General features: G+C 35.7%; 2 protein-coding genes across 3 annotated transcripts; one reads left to right on the plus strand and one right to left on the minus strand.

Annotated features, from left to right (window-relative positions):
- Positions 1-473: 473 nt before the first annotated feature.
- LOC114261000 (glucan endo-1,3-beta-glucosidase) lies at positions 474-21,726 on the plus strand. The gene is made up of 3 exons (XM_028201206.2): positions 474-2,004; positions 19,979-20,261; positions 21,491-21,726. Exons 1-3 carry the CDS (start codon positions 940-942, stop codon positions 21,517-21,519), a joined length of 1,377 nt encoding a protein of 458 aa, XP_028057007.2. The 5' UTR covers positions 474-939; the 3' UTR covers positions 21,520-21,726.
- LOC145796946 (uncharacterized) lies at positions 3,063-16,716 on the minus strand. Of its 2 annotated transcripts, none has more exons than XM_082882762.1 (11): positions 16,196-16,716; positions 15,909-16,009; positions 15,193-15,262; positions 8,780-8,959; positions 6,131-6,381; positions 5,812-6,039; positions 5,614-5,706; positions 5,406-5,507; positions 4,837-5,303; positions 4,659-4,719; positions 3,063-3,851 (listed from the first exon to the last, which is right to left on the minus strand). In XM_082882762.1, the coding sequence occupies exons 4-10, from the start codon at positions 8,952-8,954 to the stop codon at positions 4,713-4,715; spliced, it is 1,323 nt and encodes a 440-aa protein (XP_082738888.1). In that variant the 5' UTR covers positions 8,955-8,959; positions 15,193-15,262; positions 15,909-16,009; positions 16,196-16,716; the 3' UTR covers positions 3,063-3,851; positions 4,659-4,712. The 2 variants fall into 2 exon arrangements, with proteins under 2 accessions (XP_082738888.1, XP_082738887.1); XM_082882761.1 differs by having other exon boundaries at positions 6,131-6,384.
- Positions 21,727-22,895: the final 1,169 nt, after the last annotated feature.

The raw sequence follows: 22,895 nt of genomic DNA on the forward strand, positions 1-22,895 counted from the left end.
TTACTAAAATGGTATGTTGTTCACCAAAACATTACCAAAATAAAAAATAGGATCACACAGAAAGAAACTATTCACTAATAGGACTTAAGAGATCAATAAAAAAAACTTAAAACTAATTGGAGTATTTGTTTGTTAGATGAGATTTTTTGATAAATATTCATATATATATATATATATATATATATATTTCAAAAAATAAGTTACAATTGCAAAAAAAAAAATGTACTGTTTTAATCAATCGACTAGACATTCAGAAAGATGTCAGGGAGGAAGACCGGAAGGATGTCCAAACGGACGATCAAGTAGACCCAAACAGCTCATTTCAAAATTCAAAAACTTATTTTAAAATATTTTTCAAAACTTATAACTAAACAAATTTTTTTTTTCAAAACTCAACTCACAATTTCATATTTAAATCATAACTGTAAAAAAAATAATTATAATTCTAAAACTAAACCAAATGCACTAAATAATTTTCAATTTCCCACAAAACAAACACGCGTTTCCATTCCCCGTTCTATCCATTCTCATCTCCATCATCGCATTTTCTTTACGGATAATTGTTTTATGTGTCAATACGGGGCGTCACATAAAAAGGAAAGCAGATAGTTTTCTCCCTAGCCAAACAGATATGCTAGTTTGAAACTTGGGCCTCGGGAGTCAAAGAAAGAGGCCGCGTTCAAGAAGGTACAACTTCACACAGCCTGTTCTTTTAGACCGAGGACTGTAGTTATCTGTTTCTGTACAAACCTACTTTATTTTTTTTAAAAAAAACCACAACCACAACCACACCCCCCACACGCACACACGGACACCACACATCTCTTTCCTTGTTCCAAATTTGTATTTATTCACCAACAGAGTTTATGCATAATTAGTTTATTTTCCTGAGAATCTGTTGCTTTTTGATTTGTCCGGAAACCAGACCCAACAACAACGATGAAGATATCCGTGACACAACAACCTCCATACCATAACCTCATCTTCCTAATTTCAACTGTAATCATCATCCAACACTTGACCGCGGGAGTGATCTCCATCGGCGTCAACTACGGAACCGTAGCCAACAACCTCCCAGCAGCACCACAAGTGGCTGAGTTCCTCAAAAACAAAACCATCATAGACCGCGTTAAGATCTTCGACCTCAACCCCGACATCATTCGAGCATTTTCCGGCACCGGAATCCTCCTCTCCATCACCATCCCCAACGGCGACATCCCCTCCCTAGCCAACCCCCGCACAGCCCGCCGATGGGTCACCACCAATATCAAGCCCTTCTACCCTCTCACCAAAATCCACTACATCTTAGTCGGCAGCGAAGTCCTCCACTGGGGCGACCAAAACATGGTCTCTAACCTCGTCCCTGCCATGAGAGCCATCAACAGTGCTCTCGTCAAGGAAGGCCTCTCTCCTGCGATTAAGGTCACCACCGCTCACTCTCTCGGCATACTCCTAAGCTCCGATCCACCCAGCTTGGCCCGCTTCCGACCCGGATGGGACCGAGACGTCTTAGCCCCCATGCTTCTCTTCCACAGGCAGAGTAAATCTCCGTTTATGGTAAACCCGTACCCGTACTTCTCGTGGAACCCGAATAACACCCAGTTCGCGCTATTCGAGGCGAACCCGGGAGTTCGAGATCGGGTGACGGGTAAGAACTATACGAACGTGTATGATCTGTTGCTGGACGCGGTGTACTCGTCGATGAAAAGGTTGGGGTTTGGGGATGTGGAGATTGCGGTGGGAGAGGTGGGGTGGCCTTCGCAGGGAGACCCTGGGATGTATCAGTGTACAGTTGAGAATGCCAGGTGGCACAATTTGAATGTTTTGAGGAAGGCTAGCTCCGGTGTGGGTACGCCTTTGATGCCCGGACGCCTGTTCGAGACCTATATATTTGCTCTCTTCAATGAGAATCTCAAGCCCGGTGCAGCTGATGAGAGGAATTTCGGCTTGTTCCGCCCCGATTTCTCACCCGTATATGATATCGGCATTATGCGACCAGGACAGGTACACTAACATTATTACAGTACATTCCTTCATAGCACTCAATTTATTTGCTTTGGTTTATAATTTTTTCAAATTTTAATCTAGGTATAACATTAAAACCTTGATGTTATGGTTTAAAAAAAGTTGATTATACCTTCTTAAAAAAAAAATTAAATGTTTGTTTGAAACTGTTTAGTGTAATTTATGTTTATAAATTAAATAAATTTTAAAAAATTAATTATTTAAAATTTGGGAGATGGATAGTTTCCGTTACTATTTTTTGATTATTAATGTAACTCAAAAAAAAAAAAAAAAAAAAAAAAAAAAGAAGGCAAACAGAGTCATGAATGACAATTTAATAATCTCATAAAATTAATTTGTTTTCTTTGTGCTCTTAATCAAGTCCTGCTGAGCAAAACAAACATCGCTAGGTGTTTGGGTTCGTTTTATTGTGATTTTGTTGTAGCCTTATTTTTGTTTTTTAGATTTTGCTACGAATAAAAAATAAAATAATTCTAAAAAAAGTTTAGAAAAGATAAAATTAGTAATTTGTTTTTTGGTTATTTTAATTTTTTAAATTTGTTATAAATCAGAATTTTTTTTTTATTTTTAAAAAAGTATAAATATTTGGAAATTCTCAAACCGGCCTTAATGTTCAAAATGATGGTAGCAAGTTTCCTAAAAAAAAGAGAAAAGTTTAGATGGGTACACGATACGACAACTGTAAAAGTGAAAGTGATCCCCGACTTTTTTTTATTCCCTCACCGACTAACACTACAAAAAAATACACTTTTGGCGACTAACGCTTTTGTCGCCAAAAGCACAGATTTTAGTCGCCGAAAATATTTGCCGACCAAAAACTTTGGTCGCTGGATTTGTCGCAGATGCATTGTCGGCAAACGTAGTGGCGACTAAAAGAAATTTTAGTCGCTAAAAATCGACCAGAATTAGTGACTAATCTGTTAGTAGCCAAAACGGGCAGTAATTAGCGACAAAAAAAGGATTTAGTCGCTAAAAATCCAACATAATGCCGACTAATTTTTAGTAGGCAAAAGATAAGCTATTACCGACTAACGCTGTTTTAGTCGCCGATGAGTCCTATTAGCGACTAAGATATTAGTCGCCGAAAGTGTCATTTTTAGCTACTAAAGATTTTGTCGGGGAAAGCTTCTTCTAGTTTAGCTACTACAGGCTTTAGTAGCCAAAACTGTTTTCAATTTTTCGCTACAAAACAATTAGTCACCAAAACTATTTTCTATTCATTTTAGCTACTAAATATTTAGTCGGCAAAAGATATTTTTATTTTTTTCGGCTACCAATTTTTTTGTCACCAAAAATGTCATTTTTTATTTTTTTTCATTTTAATAATTTTTTTTCAAAACCTATATATATCCACCACAACCTATAATACAAACAAATCAATATATATATTTATCACCTATTCCGTAATGCATGTTTCACTTACAACCATCAAACCAAAAATAATACCTTACAATGTTAACTTATATATATAAACCAACTAACATATTCCAATTACAAATAATAACGTCATACATTCCAACTGTGTTACCAAAACAATGTCCTCTATACACAAAACATTGTTACTATACTATGCATTGTAATGACCATTTGACATGGTACAAATTACCATGGTAATATGTACCACGACAAAAGGTAATCTATACATACCACCAGAGCAATTAACACAAGTTCCAAAAATACTATGTACCCTGCCAAAAAATATATGTATGATTCATCTAATTTCCACACAAAAAGCCAGGGACGACAAAAAACTTTCCAACTTTGCAATGTGAATTATCTTCCGGACAAAAAAAATAGAAGATCCACATGTCAATGCCAAAAGCCACCTACACAACAAAAATGTCACCCATTAGTTCCATTGTAAACAAAAATTTTCACAAAATTTTCACCCATTAGTTCCATTAGTTCCATATATGCACAAAATTTAAACACATAATTAGGCAAATTCTCTGAATAAATTAATATACATGTGAGGATCGTCACACAGTTGTTATCAATTAGACTAAACTAACACAAAAGCATAAATTCATGATCAAAATCGAATACATTAAATTTATAAGGATCAAAATAATATAAGGGCCAAAACATATAGACCATCAATGTAATTTATCACTGTATATATTAACCATGTGTTGCATATAGCAGCTGAGAAGGCTGCAAACTGATGATACTCCCCAGAATTCGGAATTTTGGAGAAGTTTCACATCCATATGGTTCATTTGGATACTATTTGACGATTTTTGCAGGTAATATATAGTTGTATCAGGTACTCATAACTCTGCCCGTAGAACAGGCTATCTTGACATGACAAATGTTAACTTCTACCGAACAATACGAAGAATTTTGTTATTCAGACTATAGCCAACTATTTCCCAGCATGGACTTGGACGGAGTCAGTTCACATAAAAAACAAAAGTAAATTCCACATTTAGAAAAAAAGGTCATCATTTTTGTTTAAATTTTTTTTTTTTTTTATTTTGTTGGAATTCCATGTTGTCTTATGGAAATCAGATTATGCCATCAAGTGGTTACCTTATGAAATCAGATTATGCCATCAAGTGATTACAACCCGATGGAAATCAAATTATACCAAAGGGAACTAACTTCATATTTCATTGAAATCAAGTGGTTACCTTATGAACTTCAGATTACCGTCCATCTGCTGCAAAGTCTACTCACATTATGCCTTATAACCTATTCGAAGCACATAACAACAAAAATTTGCATAGCAACTTTAGAAACCAATTTTATGCCAATATGATCCATATTTTTCTACAACTTGCATTAGCTTATCAATAAAATTATGTTTACCGAATTGTAGGATGACCATCTGAACCCTGCAAGAGGGTTGTCAGTCGTGACACCACGTCGTTCAAATGATTGAGTTGTACTTGTTGTGCCTCCCGTGCTTTTTTTTCCTCTTCAATTTGTTTCGTCAGCTCCTCTCTTTCCCTCATAATTTCCTCCCTATCTCTTTGCCGCTCCTCTTTCTCCTTTAGCAACTCCTCGTGATCTCTTTGCCGCTCCTCTTTCTCCTTCAGCAACTCCTCGTGATCTCTTTCACGCTCCTCACGAAGAGCCTCCAATTCCGTTCTCATTGACTCCATATGTTTGTCACGTGCTCGTGCCACATTCGAAGCTGTTGAAGAGGGTTGTGGGCCTATCCCACATCCACGCAAGTAATTTTTTTTTGCCCCGAGCACTTGCCTTGATAGTTCTTCGTGGGTCAATGGCAACCCCGCATCGGTGGCTACGACTTGTAGATTGACCATATCATCCTATCATGGCAAAAAAATAAGAAAGTCAAGATAGTTGAAGGAATTGAAAACAACTTTAGTAATTGATACACAACAAAATTGGTTTCAACATTCAATACTCACATGTAGCTCACCACATTTGGGGTCAATCCAGTCTCCCGTCTTCTTGGACTTGTGTGATTTCTTATAAAATTCAGGGAAATCTATTTGTCCATCCTCATTTGCCTATTATGTTTCAAAAATTTCCATTGATGAAGTAGTACATAGTAATATTCAAAATGAAGAAGAATCAATCATCCATTATATTACTAAACAAATAACTACTTCTCACCATAAGCGACATTGCTATAGGAAATGATCGCGATCCACTTGTATGATTGTACGGGAGCATAGCCCTATTTGCTTTACCAGCTTTAGAGCGTTTCTAACAAGAAAAAAAAAATTACAAACATAAACCAATTTTGTTAGAATTTTTATTCATATTGACATCAATGAATTTCAAGAATGGGGTTTCTAATTAATTTGTTACCAAGTGAGATTCGTCTTTCCAAGCAACATCAATAAGATATCTCCAGTCATCCAAGCTCACTCCACTAGGCGGATGACTATACGGGTCATCAACACCCTTTTCCTCAAGTTCGAGGAACTCTTGCTTTAGATTGTACCTCCAATCCTTGTATAGCAAATATGCCTTTCTATCAAGAATTTGTTGAGCTTGTTCATCATTATCAAAATCATCCCCGATAACAAACTTGTCCTACAAACATAATAAGACAATTACTACATCAATTAATTTAAGCAATTACAAATAACTTAATAACGACATTATGGGAAGATAAATCTCGTACTAGCACCGCTTGGATGACCGCATCTTTGGTACTTTCATTGATTTTCGTCCATGACTTCACGCTCTGAAGAGGGCACAACCGTCTAATTTGCAATCCCAACTCATTCGTCGCTGGGGTTGCATTCCCTCCTGTGATTGCGTTCAACACCCGATTGACATACACATGTAATTTCTCTCCTTTTTTCCTTGCTATTCTTTTTTGCACTCCTTTGCCCAATGTACGTCCTCGTACACGAGTTGCTCTTTTTCGCCCTGCTACAAAAGGGGAAGCACGCCACAAATTACAAACAGATTTAAGGTAAGATGTTCGAGTATTGCTTGTTGCTTCAATTTAAAAAAAAAAAATACATAAACACATATAAGCATCTTAATTACAGCGAAGACAATAACTGACTATGAAACTAATATCGTTAATTACAAGTGTACAACCCTTGGTTTCTTTTAAGTTTAGAACTCAACTAAATCAATGAACTTTATGTTTAAAAACATATGTTTAAACAGTGTGCCTTACTACTGTTTGCGTTAGTTATGTATTTTTGTCATCAGCTGAGTCAACAAGAATAGGTTTCTCCAAAGCAAGGGCTGTGTACTTCTCTGACAGCTTCTGCAGTAGTTGTTCCAAACACTCGGTACTACTGCCAGCAGAAACCACGTCCTCTGTAACAGAATCCTTCACCAAATCATGCACCAAATCCTCCAATATTCTTCTTATCTCACCTTCAAGATGCTCCTGATTTCTGACTTTCACAACCAATTTCTCTTGCAAAGCCTTCTGCAACTTATCATTCTGAAGTTCAAATTGGACTGCCTTCTCCGACACCTCATCATAATCACGAGTTAGAATCTCCAAACTATCAGAGAGAAAAGATATAAGACGCTGCAAGCGTGATTCAAGCTTTTCTGAGTCAATGCCAGTTCCATTCAGCTTAACGGCACCTTCAACATCTTCAACCAGCTTTAGAATGGTATCTGAATCAAGGCCTGTTTTCTTCAGTTTCTCCATTTCTTTTGCCATATCAATCAACTCCAAGTTCAGTTTATCGTTCATAGATTTGAATTGCAACCTCTCACCCAGAAGCACTGCCAGTTGCTCCATGAGGGTATCATAGTTATCAAGATGTAGAGGATCTATAAGGTTCTCATTTTGGTTAATGATCTGGCTTTGTTCTACATGCTGACATGAATCATTTACAAGCCTCTGAAGGTTACCATGGACCCCATGTAATACACCAATAGCCAATTCATTCTTTCTATGCAAATCATTGAACTTTTCAATCATGTCCTTGTATGAACTGCACATTGCTGTGTGATCTTTGCCAGAAGCTTCTAATTTTTCCTGCAGATTGTCAATCACTTTGGTTGCAGCATCAACAGAAGCAGTAGAAAACAAGCTCCTGATCAATGCATCAAGCTTCTCGACTGTCTGAACAACCTGACCAACAGTAGAATTCCATTCTTGCTCAAGTATTGATGCCCTCTCAGCTACTTCTTTATGCAGAACTTCCACTTGATTAGAGATAGAGGAAGCCATCTCATCTGAACTTGAGTGCATTTCATCCAACTGTCTGTCCAATACACTAATACGTGGCTGATAGTCACCAAGCTTTTTAACAAGCTCACTGTTCTCTGCTCCAAGAATAGTACTGTGTTGCCTTACTGCTTCATACAGACCCAGAAGCTCACCCTTCTTTGCTTCAATATCACACACATGTTGCTTTATAAACTCATATAAAATAATGACTTCCATATTTGCTGCTTCAGAACTGATATTGTGTTCCTTCAGAGCTTCATAAGCAACCTTGAGCTCCCCAAGTGCATCATCAGCAAGATATGGATATGGCTGCTGCTGCCGCTCTAAGGATTGCCCTATTTTTTAGACAATTATTAAATAACAGCCCATTCTGGTTTGAATGTGCACCCTTCCTCCTTCTTCCTTTCCTCTGTTCAGTGCCTTTCATCTTTAGCTCGTCCTTTCTCATTGTTCTAGCAGTAGCACTCTGCAATGGGCCATCCCTCTGTTGTTTATCCTTGAAGGCTGAGTTCTCCACTGTAGACAAAGCCTTGGACTGGGCTATACAGTCACTCAAATTTGAATTAACCACCCTCTTTAACCACTGAACCAGGCATACAATCATTACCTCCATCTACATCATCTGACAACCCTTCCACTGTGTGATTTCCATTGATTGACCCTTCAACACTTTTTGCCACATCATCCTCGTCATCCTCCTCTGCAGATTTACCACCTTCCACTACCTTCATCTCCATTTTCATCTGTCTCCGTATGTGTAGCATCATCCTGACCCCTGTTTTTGGAAAAGTGATCGACCTCATGTGGCAAATTAGATTCCATGACTTCATTTTTCTGGTAGCTATAATTGCGATTACACTAACAGTTATTGACTACTAGGTCTTCATACACTCCCACTTATTGAACCAACTAAGGCATTCACATTGACTAACAAGATTAACAGACAGATTAACCTACAAATTAACAAAGGCATTCCTTACCAATCAGGTTAACAAGGCATTCACATTTTCTTTGTTTTTCTTCCTGTTTATGGGGTTCTCATTGCCTTAAAGACCTGACTTAGGCAGCCCAGGAAAAAGGAAAAAAGAATTTGTAACGAAGTAAGTGAAATGCTCTTACCCACGCCACCTGGCTGCGTCTCCTCCACCACTGTTTGTGTATCATCTGGTGGCTGTGTCTCATCAGATAACGTCAACGGGGTGCCAATAACTGCTGGTGGACATGCTTCAGAGCCTGATAATACGTTGCCACTTGTTGCTGTCTTCCGCCGCCCCGTCTTCATACCAGGAACCATGGTACCTACATAAGTAACCAGTTGGAGCCTTGTATTAAGTAACCAGCAGACTAACCATGAATAGAAACATCCCAACTCAGATTAACCAGCAGATTAAGCAACCAGCAGATTGACAAGATTAACAACCAGCGACAGCAGCCAGAGGCAGACCAAAAAAACTTATCAAGATTAACCAGCAGATTCACTATGATTCACTATGAATTTGCTTCAGTAAATCTGCCAGCAGATGAGTAAACAGCAGCAAACATACATAAATCTGACTTCACTATGAATTTGCTTTTCAATTTTCTGCCAAAGTTCATACAAATTGTATAGGAAGTTAATTACAAGGGTATTAAGTCCATAGAATATGAATGTAGTTGGGAAATTGGGGTCCAAACAAGAAGAAGAAGAAGATGAAGAAGAACAAGAACAAAAAAAACAAAACAAGACATAATTAGTCTACTCACATTTAAAACTAATTTACTGAATAAACAAAGAATGAAGAAGTCATTTGAATAATTTGAGGGTGGTTATGATGATTTTATAAAATACCCATTTCAAATACCCATTTCAATACTAATTATTCAAATGGGTATCTCGAATACCCATTCGAAAAATGAAGAAGTCTTTGGGGTGGTTATGATGACTTTATAAAATACCCATTTGAAAACTAGATTCCACAAGCCCAACAACATCAACAGCAACATCAATCTCCAAACTGTACATTCAAGTCCTTTTACACCTTATCTTGGAATTAGACATCAAACCCTATATTCCTATGGACCCAGTATGATTTTATTCACCTATCTTATACAAATAAATAAAACACATTTTTCATTGCTTAAAATAACAAAAAAATTTGTCTTTCCATTACACTGTTTTGGGTTGTTTTAAACAAATCAATTACTAAGTTTTTTTGTTATAGTGTTTTCAAAAAACAGTTTTCCAGATTAAATGTGCAGATAATGATATAAACTAGTCCTCCAAATGATCATTACTTGTCTAAAACTTATACTACAATCTTCATAGTTTTGGGATCTATACCAACTTATCTCTCTCTCTATATATATATATATATAGGCCTATGTACAGCAGCTACAGTCAAGTAGGATAAAGCTCTCTCAGTTGGAGCAGGATCTTCAGCGAGCTCGAAGCCAGGTTCTTCATTTTTTCTTGGCAAATTCTAACAAGATCGCTTAAAGCCCCCCATCACATCAACAAAACAAGACAGACAAACAAACAAAGTTCATCAACAATGTACTTAGAGAACACATAAAGTAATTTTACCACAAAGTGAGTTAAAACTCTAGGTCCGTATCTGTATCAAAATCAATTTCTATCTCATCTTCTTCGTCATCACCCGCGATTGTTAGTTCATCATCGTCATCACAAATGAAAGCATCATCCATAACACCCTCGGGTTGTACACGCTTTTTGGTATGCGAAACTTCCATTGAAATTATTTCAGGTTCAATGTCATTCCGAAGCAAAACAGCATCATCATCAATAGGGTCAGTCGGTACAACAGTAGTGGTCTCATCTTCTTGCAAGACGTCATCAAATTCTGGCACATCTACTTCTGGCACATCCCAAAGTCGTCGATGTTGAAACTTTTCTACGACTCGCCAATTCGGCCCTAAATTCGTATCAGGAACATAGAAAACTTGTTGAACTTGGCTTGGGAACACAAACGAGTCATCTTTATACCATCGACTTCTTACATCAACGGTTGTCACATGTGGTTCGACACGCAAAGTTCGACTACTACCGGTGTTATACCATTCACATTGGAACAAAACAACCCGATGTCCAAACAAATATGTCAGCTCCCACACTTTACAAAGGTAGCCGTAGAACTTTATCAATTGGCCTTCGTGGTCGCCTTCCACTACCAACCCACTATTTTGGCATTTACGACGGTTATCACGGTCGATAGTATGGAATCGGACGCCATTAGCAATGCATCCCGAATATGTGTTCACTAAGGCATTAGGTCCATTGGCTAATGACCACATCTCATCGGTTGCTTCGGGTGACTTTTGATTTCGCAGTTGGTTCATCTACAGAAGAAAGTATGTCAAGTTAATTCAAACTTAGAATAATGTAACATTATTTGCAAACTATACAATAACGAGCTTCAGCTTACGCGATCTTTGAACCATTTAGGAAATTCTTTGCATTGTCGCGTTGCAATGTTGCAATCACTTCCATATGTTTGTTGCAACACGAGCTTGTGTTCCCTACTTAATACAATGTAATTCATAAGTAATTGGAATAATGAAGACTTCGAAAAAAAAAAAAAAAACCGTGTACAAGATGTATGTTGCATGTATGATGAGGAATCGTACTCTAGATATTCGTCAACTTCCAAACTATTGTGTAGGACAAACCAATGAGCGAATTCGCGGTCAGTTACGGACACATCAATTTCCCTTGTGAGTTGACCAAAAGGACGAACATTTTGAGTGAAAATTGCCAACCCCGGCCCATTGTCACCTCCATCGTAGTTCCTTTCTTCCCGGTTAAAGACCGTTTCAACTCCATCCAAATACATTGAACAAAACGTCGCACACTCTTTCGATATGTAGCCCTCGGCAACGGAACCTTCTGGCCGAGCTTTATTGCCAACAAATCCTTTAAGAAGTCCGAGCATCCTACATGTAAACATCAGGCTGATCGTTAGTATGGTTACATTGAACTATATTTACATTAAAAAAGCACCCCCATCGTAGTTATACCTCTCAATAGGATACATCCATCGATATTGCACAGGCCCTCCAAGCATAGCCTCATAAGGCAAATGAATTGCCAAGTGGACCATGACATCAAAAAAAGCAGGAGGAAAAATCTTCTCAAGCTTACAAAGTATAAGTACTATTTGTTCTTGCAATTGCTCCAAATCAGTGACCCGCAATGTCTTTGAGCACAACTGTTTGAAAAAAGTTCCTAACTCAAACAATGTGGTCCCAATCTCGGTAGGAAGGTATCCTCGCATCCCAATGGGAAGAAGACGTTGTAGAAGGACATGACAGTCATGACTCTTAAGGCCAACTAACTTACCACCATTCGCAGTGACACAGTTGGATACATTTGCAGCATAGCCATCAGGATACTTAATCGATTTCAAGAAATCATAAAACCCTTGTCTCTCTGCCAGGGACAATGTGTAGAATGCCGGAGGCTTCTCGAAAGAGCCATTCGCATGCCTTATCAAGTGTAACTCCTTTCGTATTCGCATGTCCTCCAGATCCAAACGTGCTTTGTCTGTGTCCTTGTTCTTGCCATCTATGTTCAATAGTGTACCAAGCAGACTGTCACATATATTCTTCTCTATGTGCATGACATCAAGGTTATGTCGAAGCTTAAGTGTTTTCCAATAGGGAAGGTCAAACAAAATGCTTCTTTTCGTCCAGTTTGGAGTTGGCTTTTCAGTCCTTTGTCTTTTTTGGTTGGTTGGATGCTTTCCATACGGCTTGTACGTCCCCAAATTAATTTGCTCGAGTATTTGTTCTCCCGATAACTCCACGGGTTTGGACCGATTCTCAATTTCACCGTTGAATAGCCTACTTCTTCGCCAAATATGGTTCTCAGGTAAGTACCGCCGAGCACCCATATACCCTATCTTACTTCGCAAACTCTGAGATGAAGCATCCATGTTGCAATTAGGGCAGGCCAAGTAACCTTTTGTACTCCAACCAGACAAGGAACCATATGCGGGGAAGTCATTGATGGTCCACATGACTGCTGCATGCATTGTAAATATTTGGCCATTTAAGGCATCATATGTTTGCACACCATGCTCCCACAAAGTAGTTAACTCTTCTACTAATGGTTGCAAATAAATATCGATGTCTCTTCCAGGTGCGGATCGTCCTGGAATAAGCAATGACAGCATGACAAATGGATCTTTCATACACTTCCATGGGGGTAGATTGTAAGGCATTAAGATTACGGGCCACATGCTGTACGATGTACTCATATTTCCAAATGGATTGAAACCATCTGTGGCAAGCCCTAGTCTTACATTCCGAGGATCCGCAGAGAACGTAGGATGCAACCTATCAAAATCCTTCCATGCCTCACCATCAGCTGGATGTCGTAGTACTCCATCATCCACACGCTTATCTTTGTGCCATGTCATAAATGCGGCTGTTTTTTTCGACATGTACAATCTCTTCAACCTCGGTGTCAAAGGAAAGTACCTAAGTATTTTGTGTGGAATTTTTTTACCCGTCTTGTCGTTCAACTTGTATCTACACTCCGTACATGTAGGGCAATTCTCCAATGTGGCGTTGTCCTTCCAAAATAGAGTACAATCGTTTTTGCATGCATGAATGGCCTCATATCCCAAACCCAATTCACGTAAGAACTTTTTCACTTCATAAAGAGTCCATGGAACAGTTTCATCACAGTTTGGTAGAATGTCTTTGAAAACTTGCATAACCATGTCGAAAGATTTGTTGCTCCATTTATTGTACACCTTCAAATGAAGCATCTTAATTACGAAGGACAAGATGGAGAACTTTTCACAGTCTGGATATACTTTGCGTTGAGCATCATCGAAGAACTTCATGAACTTCAACAAATTGTGCCTCTCCGAACTAGTACGTTCTTCGTCGATATTATCATCCATGAGACCACTCATGTAAATCTCTTGTAACATGGTAGGAAGTTCATCCACATTTTCGTGATTGTCAGTCATTCGATTCTCATTGGTTTCGGTATCATCGTTTCGCATACTACGATGATCACGAAACATGGGAGCATGTTCCCCATGGTGCACCCAAGTTCGATAAGAAATTGTGATTCCTCTTCGAATCAAATGCAACCGTACAACGTGTCGACTAAATTTTGTGCCGTTCAAGCAATCAACACAAGGACAACGGATCTCATCCTGCGGCCCTAAATTCTTTGTAGCGAACTCAATAAATGACTGAACACCCTCTAAATACTCTTTACTTTTTAGCCGATCTTGTATCATCATCCAACTCTTATCCATTATTGGAACAGTACACATCAACCAAAGATGAACCTGGGAATGGACGGGAACTTGGAAAAATACTCTGTAATGGAAGAGAGCTTAAGTAAGTTTAAGGGTTCGATTAGCATTGCTTGTTGATGTTTACCGAAATAGTAATGACATATCGGGATGTTATGCCTATTTCTCAGCTGCATAGAGTTGGCTAATTTCAGTAGTAACTCGGCATGTATGCATACGCTAATGTGACATACATGAACAATTCTATGTCAAGTCATCTTACAGGGAGATATATAATTTATATGTAACAAACATTATACTGAATTCTATATATTTGTTCCAATCAGTAGCAAAATCATTTTAAAATTCAAGAAAAATATTAGACATTTACTACATGGTGTAAAACATAGATGGACACTTTACAATAATAATTTTACTCCATAATTTGACTGTATGATGAAAGAAATGAAGAATTTTTTTTCTCAAAGTAAAACCGAAAGTGGGGAAAAAGTATATCATAAATCATCAGTAAAGCTGGTAAAGCAGACAAAGTAGAGAACTGAAAAAGCATACACATATAAATGAGCTTTCAATAGACAGACATTAAAAGTAGATACATTTCAAAAACACTATACAATTCAAAGAACAACCTGTTTCTTAACCTAAATACATTTTTTTTTTTTTTTTAAAAAGTTTATATCATTGTAAGTTGAAATGTCAATGTTTTGGCATCGAAATGACAATTGGTGTTTTGAAATTTATGCTTATCCGTCAGCATAATTAACTATAGAAAAATCAAACATAAAATAAATATAGATAAATTTAAAATTGCAACTTTTCTTTAATTTATTGTTTTTATTTTTTATCACATGACATTGCAAATCAACACTATAAATCCAAGCAGGCACATTTATCAATTGGAAGGTATTATTGAGTGAGTCAGTCTAGTAACATCAATTGTTCTAGCACTGTTTTCAATAGTTAAGAAATAAATGATCTAATTTTGAACTAGTGTCATGGACCCAGTGATAATAAATGATCAAATTACACACAACAAATTTGTGTTTTTTGAAATTCATGTACATAGTGAGAATACAGATAATTAAGTGATTCAAACAAATGAAAATTGAAAATTTACTCAAAAAAAGCGGGAGATGAAACATTGGATTTAACTACAGAAATTACATGTAACAGAGAGTACGTATTTGTAGCATTGGAAATCAAACAGATAAGTTACTCCAAGTCTACAATCCCGAAAATGGAGAGAAGAATGTTTACTTGATCAACGAAGTCTGAGCCTGTTGCATACTCTGTTAGCATCCCAACAGCAAAACCAAACATTGCCCATCTGCTCAAAAAATAAATGAATAAATAAAAATACAGAAAGATGAAAAATCCCAGGTTAAGAAATTGACTTGCCTCGCAGAATATTGAATTGATTTGTGTATGGAAGCAAAAATTATATTTAGAAACAATTTGAGCGACTAATCTATACTCCAAATTAGATGAGTTTGTTCAAACCAATGTAGGACAAGAAAATCAGCAATAAAACTTCAATAGTTGTCAAACATGCTCTGTGTATAGCCATCCACAAGTAGCATTGGAATTCAAGAGTGATGGATTGTAATCAGTGTATACCCATACCGAAAAAACCTAATAAAGAGGATTGAAAATAGATAAGCCTCTTGAGTCCAAGATGTAAAAGAACCAACCTGGAAGGGGATACAAAAAAGCTACCCTCGCAGGTGATTTGATGAAACAAAGAAAACAAAAACAAAAAAAAAAAACAAAAAAATAAAAATAAAAATAAACCAGAAGCGGGGATGATACACAAAAACAAAAATACCACTGAAGTTTATTTTTTTTATTTTCTGAAACACAAAAACAAACCCAAAAACTACAATACTTTGAGAAACAGATGATTTGCAGAAAGGGATACAGAGAAGCGGGGATGATACAGAAGGGGGGGAGAAAAGAAGTAGCAAACTTAATACCTGTAATCAGAAGCGGGGATGATACAGAAGCGGGGATACAAAAAAGCTACCCTCACAACCTCTTTCTCCAACCTCACGAAATCAGAAAAAGCCCTAAATACCTGTAATCAGAAAAAGCCCTAACTTAATCAGAGCTTTGATTACGAAATCGATAGAGAGGGAGAGAGAACATTTCAAAAACATTTCGATAGAGAGGGAGAGAGAAATACCACGTGAGCCACGGGGATGGAGAGGGAGAGAGATACAAACAGACAGACACAGATCGATAGAGAGGGAGAGACAAATACCTGTAATCAGTGGTGGGCCGGACTACAATGTTCGTGGTCGCGAGCGCCGGTGATGAACGACGGTGGCCAGCGGCGCAGAGCTTTGGTATCGACTGCTCTGTGGTGTGTGTCAAACAGAAGACAAATAATCCTTTGTTAAATGTAGGCGCCAATATTAATGAGTTTCCCTCTAAAAAAACATTTCGAAATTCAGCGACTAAATATTTGTTTTGGTCGCCAAAAAGCATAAAAATTTCTCCCATTTTTTTGACGACAAAACGTTTTTGTCGCGAAATGTTATCATACGGCGACGAAATTGAACTTTGGTAGCGTAAAGTGGTTCAAATCAGCGACTAAAAACAAATTAGTCGCCAATAACACTGTATGGCGACTAAAAACTTTGGTAGCTAAAAATGCTAAATGAATGCCGACTAAAAATGGAAGTTTGGTCGCCGAACACCCTGTTTTTGGCGACTAAAATTGGTTTGGTCGCCAATTTTAGTCGCCAAATGTACGATTTGTTGTAGTGTAAGGCACCATTTGAGAAGCAAGATTTGAGATTTTTTTTGATTATTTTAGTTACAAAAGATAAAATAGGTTATTTTAGTCACAATAAACAAAATATCACATCTAATCCATAATCATTACACTCTTCTCTCACAAAAAAAAGTTAAAAAAGTTGACAAGTTAAAAAATTCTTCCCAAATCAAGCTTTTTAGCTCAAGTTAAAATAGTCAAAAAAAAAAAAAAAAAGCCAAAAAGCCAACCCACTTCCCAAACCAAATCTAACAAAGTTAGAAAAAAATTTCGAGTTCCGGATAAGTAATTTTTGTATAAAATTATGAAAGTTTTTTTAAATTTATATGAGTAATTTCATAAAAATTTATAAATTAAATATAAATTTACATAATTACGTGAATTTTTATAAAATTATACATTTTAAAGAAATTATTTATGCAACTTTTTAAAAATTTGTATAATTTTATATATAAATATATACTGCTCCGTTTGGGAAGAGTTTTTTTTGACTATTTTAGTCACAAAAGACAAAATAAGTTATTTTAGTCGCAAAAAACAAAATATCACATCTAACTCATAATCATTACACTCTTCTCTCACAAAAAAAAAAAGTCAAAAAAGTCAAAAAGATAAAAAATCCTTTCTAAATTAATCCAGATTAAAATAATTAAAAAATCAAAAATCAATCCATTTCCCAAACCAACCCTCCGATTTGCATTATCCACCGAGATATTTTTCAAAAAGTAATAGGAATGATATGAGTAGACACAGCCACGGTGTTCAAATTGAGGACACTGATTGAAATTAGGGCAATTATACTTGAGGTATGAAAGAAATAGATTACTTATTTTGGTTTGAAAAATTATAAATATTTTATTATTAAATTTTTTTATTTAATAAAATTAATGAAAAAAATAAAATTTATAATTGTTAACTTATATAATAAAATTATTTAAATTATTAATTAAAATATATTTTTTATATCGTTAAAAATTATTAATTGACTTGATAATTTATTAATAGAAAAATATAATTTATTATGAAATTAGAAATTTTTAGAAGTGAAATATAATTTTTAAAATCATAAAAAATAATTTATATTTTAATTAAGTCTGAATATTGTCATTTTAAGATTCCCCTGCTTTATTTATTTATAACGTTTAGTTTTTTTGATGGTATTTTGTTGTCTTTATCTTATTATTTCGAATCTTGTCTTCACTTTCCGGAAATTTTGCTTTCGTAAAGGATACAGCTCATCTGATTTTCTCGTGTTCCGTTCCAAGGGCCACGCGATCTACTAATGAAATTCGAAACGTTCCATTATTAAAAGGTTTTTGACCGTTGGTGATTAGCATTCCTTTGGCCAAATCATTTTCGTTTTTAAAATCAAAATTTGTAACAATTAACCCTTCATGTATTAATTCTTTTTAATTTAAATTTTAATAACAAAAATATCCGTTTAATTATAAGAGTACATCACATTTTATTCTTTTTAACTATCACTCACCCCTCAACTAAAATAATATTTGATTTTTAATTTAAAATACAATTTAAAGTTTCTTATTTTTATTTTTAGCAAATTTTTCATATTTTAGTCAAAAAACTTAAATTTTTAGATGCACCTAAAATTTATATATTTGTAAAGATTTTTTTTTTCAAAATCACTAAAGTAAAGCGACAAACTGATATATTTTTATATTTATTGTCCTCGATGACTTTTTTTTATAGATATTTTTAAAAATACTTTGGTTTTTAAATATTTTTTAACAAATTAAAAATTAATTTAGTGATAAAATGAAGCACAAATATAGACACGTGACATGACAAGGATACGATACGGACACGCCGAGATGACAATTTTTAAAAAACCAGACCAATCTGATCCATGTACACCCTAATAAAAAGTAAAAAACCACTAAAAAGCCAATTTCCAAACGAGTCATTAATATAGGTGTAATAAAATGTCTAAATATAATTTTTTGTTGAATTACTTAAATATCATATTTTTTTCGTTAGATTAATTAACGTAAGTAGCAGATGGTTTAAATTTAAAAATAAAATTCAGAATTTATTTTGTGGCAAGATTTTTTGTTTTTTTGTTTTTTGTGAGTGTCTTTGTAATTCTCTCTTATTTTTTTGAGTAAATTACATTCATCTCTCATGTGATTTGACAAAGTTACACTTAGCTCTAAAAGTTTGACTTAATTACACTTAAAAGTTATCAAAACTAATATAGGTGGTGGGTAGATATGTACATAAACAAGGTAAATATAAATTTTAATAGAAAAGACAAGATAACTTCTTTTATTTGTTTATTTATTATTATTTTTTTTCATTCATGCGGCTAACAAATTAATGATGAAAAAAGCTCTAAGTGTTATATGAATTAAAATCTTATGTAGTTATTGTAATTATATCAAAATTATGTGTTAATTGTATTTTCTTCAAATCTCAAGGGACACAAGTGTAATTTATTTTAATTTTAGATATATCATTTAAGGGAGTGTTTGGAAACACCTATGTAAGACTACTATTTTCGAAATTTTTTGTCTTTAATGATTTTTATTTTTAGTCATTGTATAGACAAATCTAAAATGTAATTTTTTTTTTTGAAAAACTCTAAAAAAAAAATTTTTAAAAGTAAAAAAATTTCATTATTTTTGTTTATTTTTGGCCTTTGTGAACCCTTTTTTTTTTGGTTGCTATTTTTGTATTTTTATTTTTTTATAAATTTGTTGATTTGCCTTGTCAAGCTGAAAGTAGTACGTAGTAATAAATTTTAAAATTTGAAATGACATATACTAAAATGATAGCTACATGTAAAACAACAAAAAAAAAACAAATGCAAGTTATTATTATTTATATAGCAGCATTTTATATATAAACCTAACATTCTGTTGGTTAGGATGACTATCATTTTGTACAAATAAATTTTTATGAAAATAATATTTGAATAGTATTATTTATAAATAAATTTCATACAAAATGATATGATAATAATGGTTTCAATATTACATTGTAATTAATTTGTAAATAGTTACATCATTTTTATCTAAATGTAATCGTCCCAGCATTATTTTACTTTTTTTATAATCGAAGTTTAACTCTTGCATTACTGGTTAATTTGATCCAAGTAAATGGCTGTTATTTATAAGTAATGTTAGACAAACAATTTTTTCTTACAAAATTGATTTATAAATTGATGTGCCATATCAGTTTGGAAAAAAAAAAAAAGGAAAAATTGTGTAACAAACATGTTCTTTATTTATGTTCATTTTTGTATAGGCTGGTGGTGGTGGTGCAAGCCCTTCACCAGTATCCACAGGGGGCAAGCAGTGGTGTGTGCCAAGGACAGAGGCTAGCGACGCAGCATTGCAGGAAAACATCAACTGGGCATGCAGCAACGGAGTGGATTGCCGGCCCATTGAGGCTGGCGGGACATGCTTTGACCCTACCACAGTCAGGTCCCATGCAGCTTATGTCATGAACGCTTACTATCAGTCCAAGGGTCACCAGAATTTCAACTGCGACTTCTCTGGCACCGGTGTTTTAGCCACATCTGACCCAAGTGAGTACTAATCTATTTTTTTCCTCTCCTCTCCCAAATTACTACAAGTTCTAAGTAATGATGTTTCTCCATAAACCTTCGTTTTCTAGTCACATTTTTTGACCCATCAATAATTACACACACAGTCAAAGTGGTTTCAGTATTTATTTAATTATTTTAAAGAGTACTGCCCTGTTATCAATTTTTTTGTCATTAGACAGACATTGGGGCTATATTATTATTAAAAATACCCATGAGATCTACTATTTTATATTTAGTGATAAAAATATTATTGTGTGAGATCAAATTGAATTAGACCCATCGGATAAAACTCTTTTTTACGGGTCACCATTGATTAGTTGCCATATTAGTTGAATTCTACATAAATATGGGACGACTCTTATTTTTAGTTGTTTTGCTCCCTTCTTTGCTGCTGCCCCTCTCCTCTACCATTCCTCACCAAGCCAACTCAACATATAGGCAACTTAGCCAGCCTATTGCCTAGCTAAGTCTCTCACCAAGAAAACCTAATAAAATTATTATCGCCAAAACCCTCAATACTACAAAGATCCAATACAATGGGCATTATTTAATGTTGGGCTGGAGAGCTTCAAAAATCTTGGCAGTTAGTGTGATTACCTTGAAATTTTTGGACTGCTAGTGCCATTACCTCCTTCATCATCATTGTCATTGCTCCACCCTCCCCTCCCACTGTTGCGATCCCCTCCCTTCCCTTCGGTCACTGCAGCGGCCCAACCTACTCCGCCTTGCTCCAAGTTCAAAGATGCATATCGTAACAGTTGAAAAAGAAAGAGAGTTGTGGGAGGCGGTTATACGACAAAAAAGTACGTATTCTTGTATTTGTGTTAAATTTAGTTGATGTGGTAGCTAATCAATTGTGGATGGTAAAAAGGTCTTCTAAGTGTGCTGATTGAATTTAATCTCATAATCATATAAACATTTCCCCTCTATTTTGTCCCCCAACGCTTGATATATGTCATGGAAAATATCTCCTTCAATTTTCTTTTCAAAATTCTCACGAACAATATTTCATGTGTTAACAAAACACTCTTCAGGATTAAATTCTTGAAAATTTTGTGTAATAGTCTGACAAAATAAGCATCTGCCTGGGTGTGGGTGTTAATTTCAGTGATATTTTAATTGTAGCTTATATGTTGGTTTGAGACAGTAGCTATTGTTCATTGCTAATAATAACATATATTCATTGGTGGTTTAATTTGTGAGTACAGGTTATGGTGAGTGTAAATATCTGGCTTGAGACTACTGGAAGTAGGAAGGAACACATGTAGAGCAGGAATGGAGTGGGCATTTATTTAAATTTGATTTGTTCCTTTTGAAGAATTTGTATTTTGTAACTGTGAGGAGGGTGTAATGATGTACTTCGTTCTCTGTCCTTGCCACGATGGTGCAATTCAAGCTTAACCTTAACCATTTATGATTATTAATATTATTATTATTGTTATAATGTTTTGTTATGGTGTTAATACTCGCACAAATTCTAGTTGCATATAAAAACATACACATCAGTCTCTCTAAAACTGAGTTTGGAGCAATAAAAGTGTATTTTAACGTTGTCACAGGACATCGCCTGATGTAGTGTTCATATGTTATTCCACATTTTTTTTTTATCTTTACTTTCGAAAAAATGTCTTTCCTCTCTCGTGCTTCCTTCTTCTGCCAAGGCAAACATCATTCTCTTGCAACACCATCGTCGTCAATGCCATCTGGTGCTCATCTCACTACCTTCATTTTCACTATCTTGAAAACTCAAGTTTCTCTCTTTCTGCAATTTGCAAACCCGAGTTGCCAGTGTCGTACTTTATTTTTTAATCTCATTCTAAAATCAATTTTTTTGTGGGTTGTGATTCTTGAACTCTTTGAGCCTCTCTTAAATTGTCTATATCAATTGATGTGTTAGATTCACTTTTGTTATGCATATATGTACTTGCATTGTGATTGTTGGATAAAATGCCACGCTACATCCTTTGTTGATAAATGAGGTAGTGCACCATGCCTCCTCGGTGTGGAGGGATCACACCCAATAAATGAATCAGTGCATCGTCCTTACTAGCCAGGGAATATAGGCTCACCACCAATAGGAAGGCCTGTCAGCATGAAGAAGTCCATCAGAGTCATCGTTATCTCTCCGAAGTGGGGGAATGGAACGAGTTGGTGATATTCCACCACTTCTTCATCAAGGCAGTGAGATGATTGTGGTTGACCCGAGCGTCCCCTAGGGTAATGTAGAAAGGGCCAAAATCACAACCATCCACAAGGAAGTGCACGTACGGTCTTCGGAAGAGCCCGATACTAGGACGCTATCTCATGAAAGGAACCAAAGTTACGCATAGCACATATGCGCTCCTACAAAGAAATGCCAAAAGGGTCATGATTATCTACAGGGTTGAAGGTAATAAGGAAAGGGACAGAAAATGCATAATAAGGAACATGCCCAGTAGGAAGTATGAAAAATGTGAACATATGGCTCACGCAAGACAACGGAGCAAGGGTTCATCACATCACGCTCCTAGAAACGTAGCATACCCAACCGTGGTATGTGGCCTGGAGGCACCACTACTAGAAAAGTGGTTTTTTGAGACTAATTTTTTGCGACGGATTATTTTACCGTCGCAA

This window comes from Camellia sinensis, chromosome 8, assembly GCF_055761805.1.
Source record: "Camellia sinensis isolate YWXY chromosome 8, ASM5576180v1, whole genome shotgun sequence".
NCBI lineage: Eukaryota > Viridiplantae > Streptophyta > Magnoliopsida > Ericales > Theaceae > Camellia > Camellia sinensis.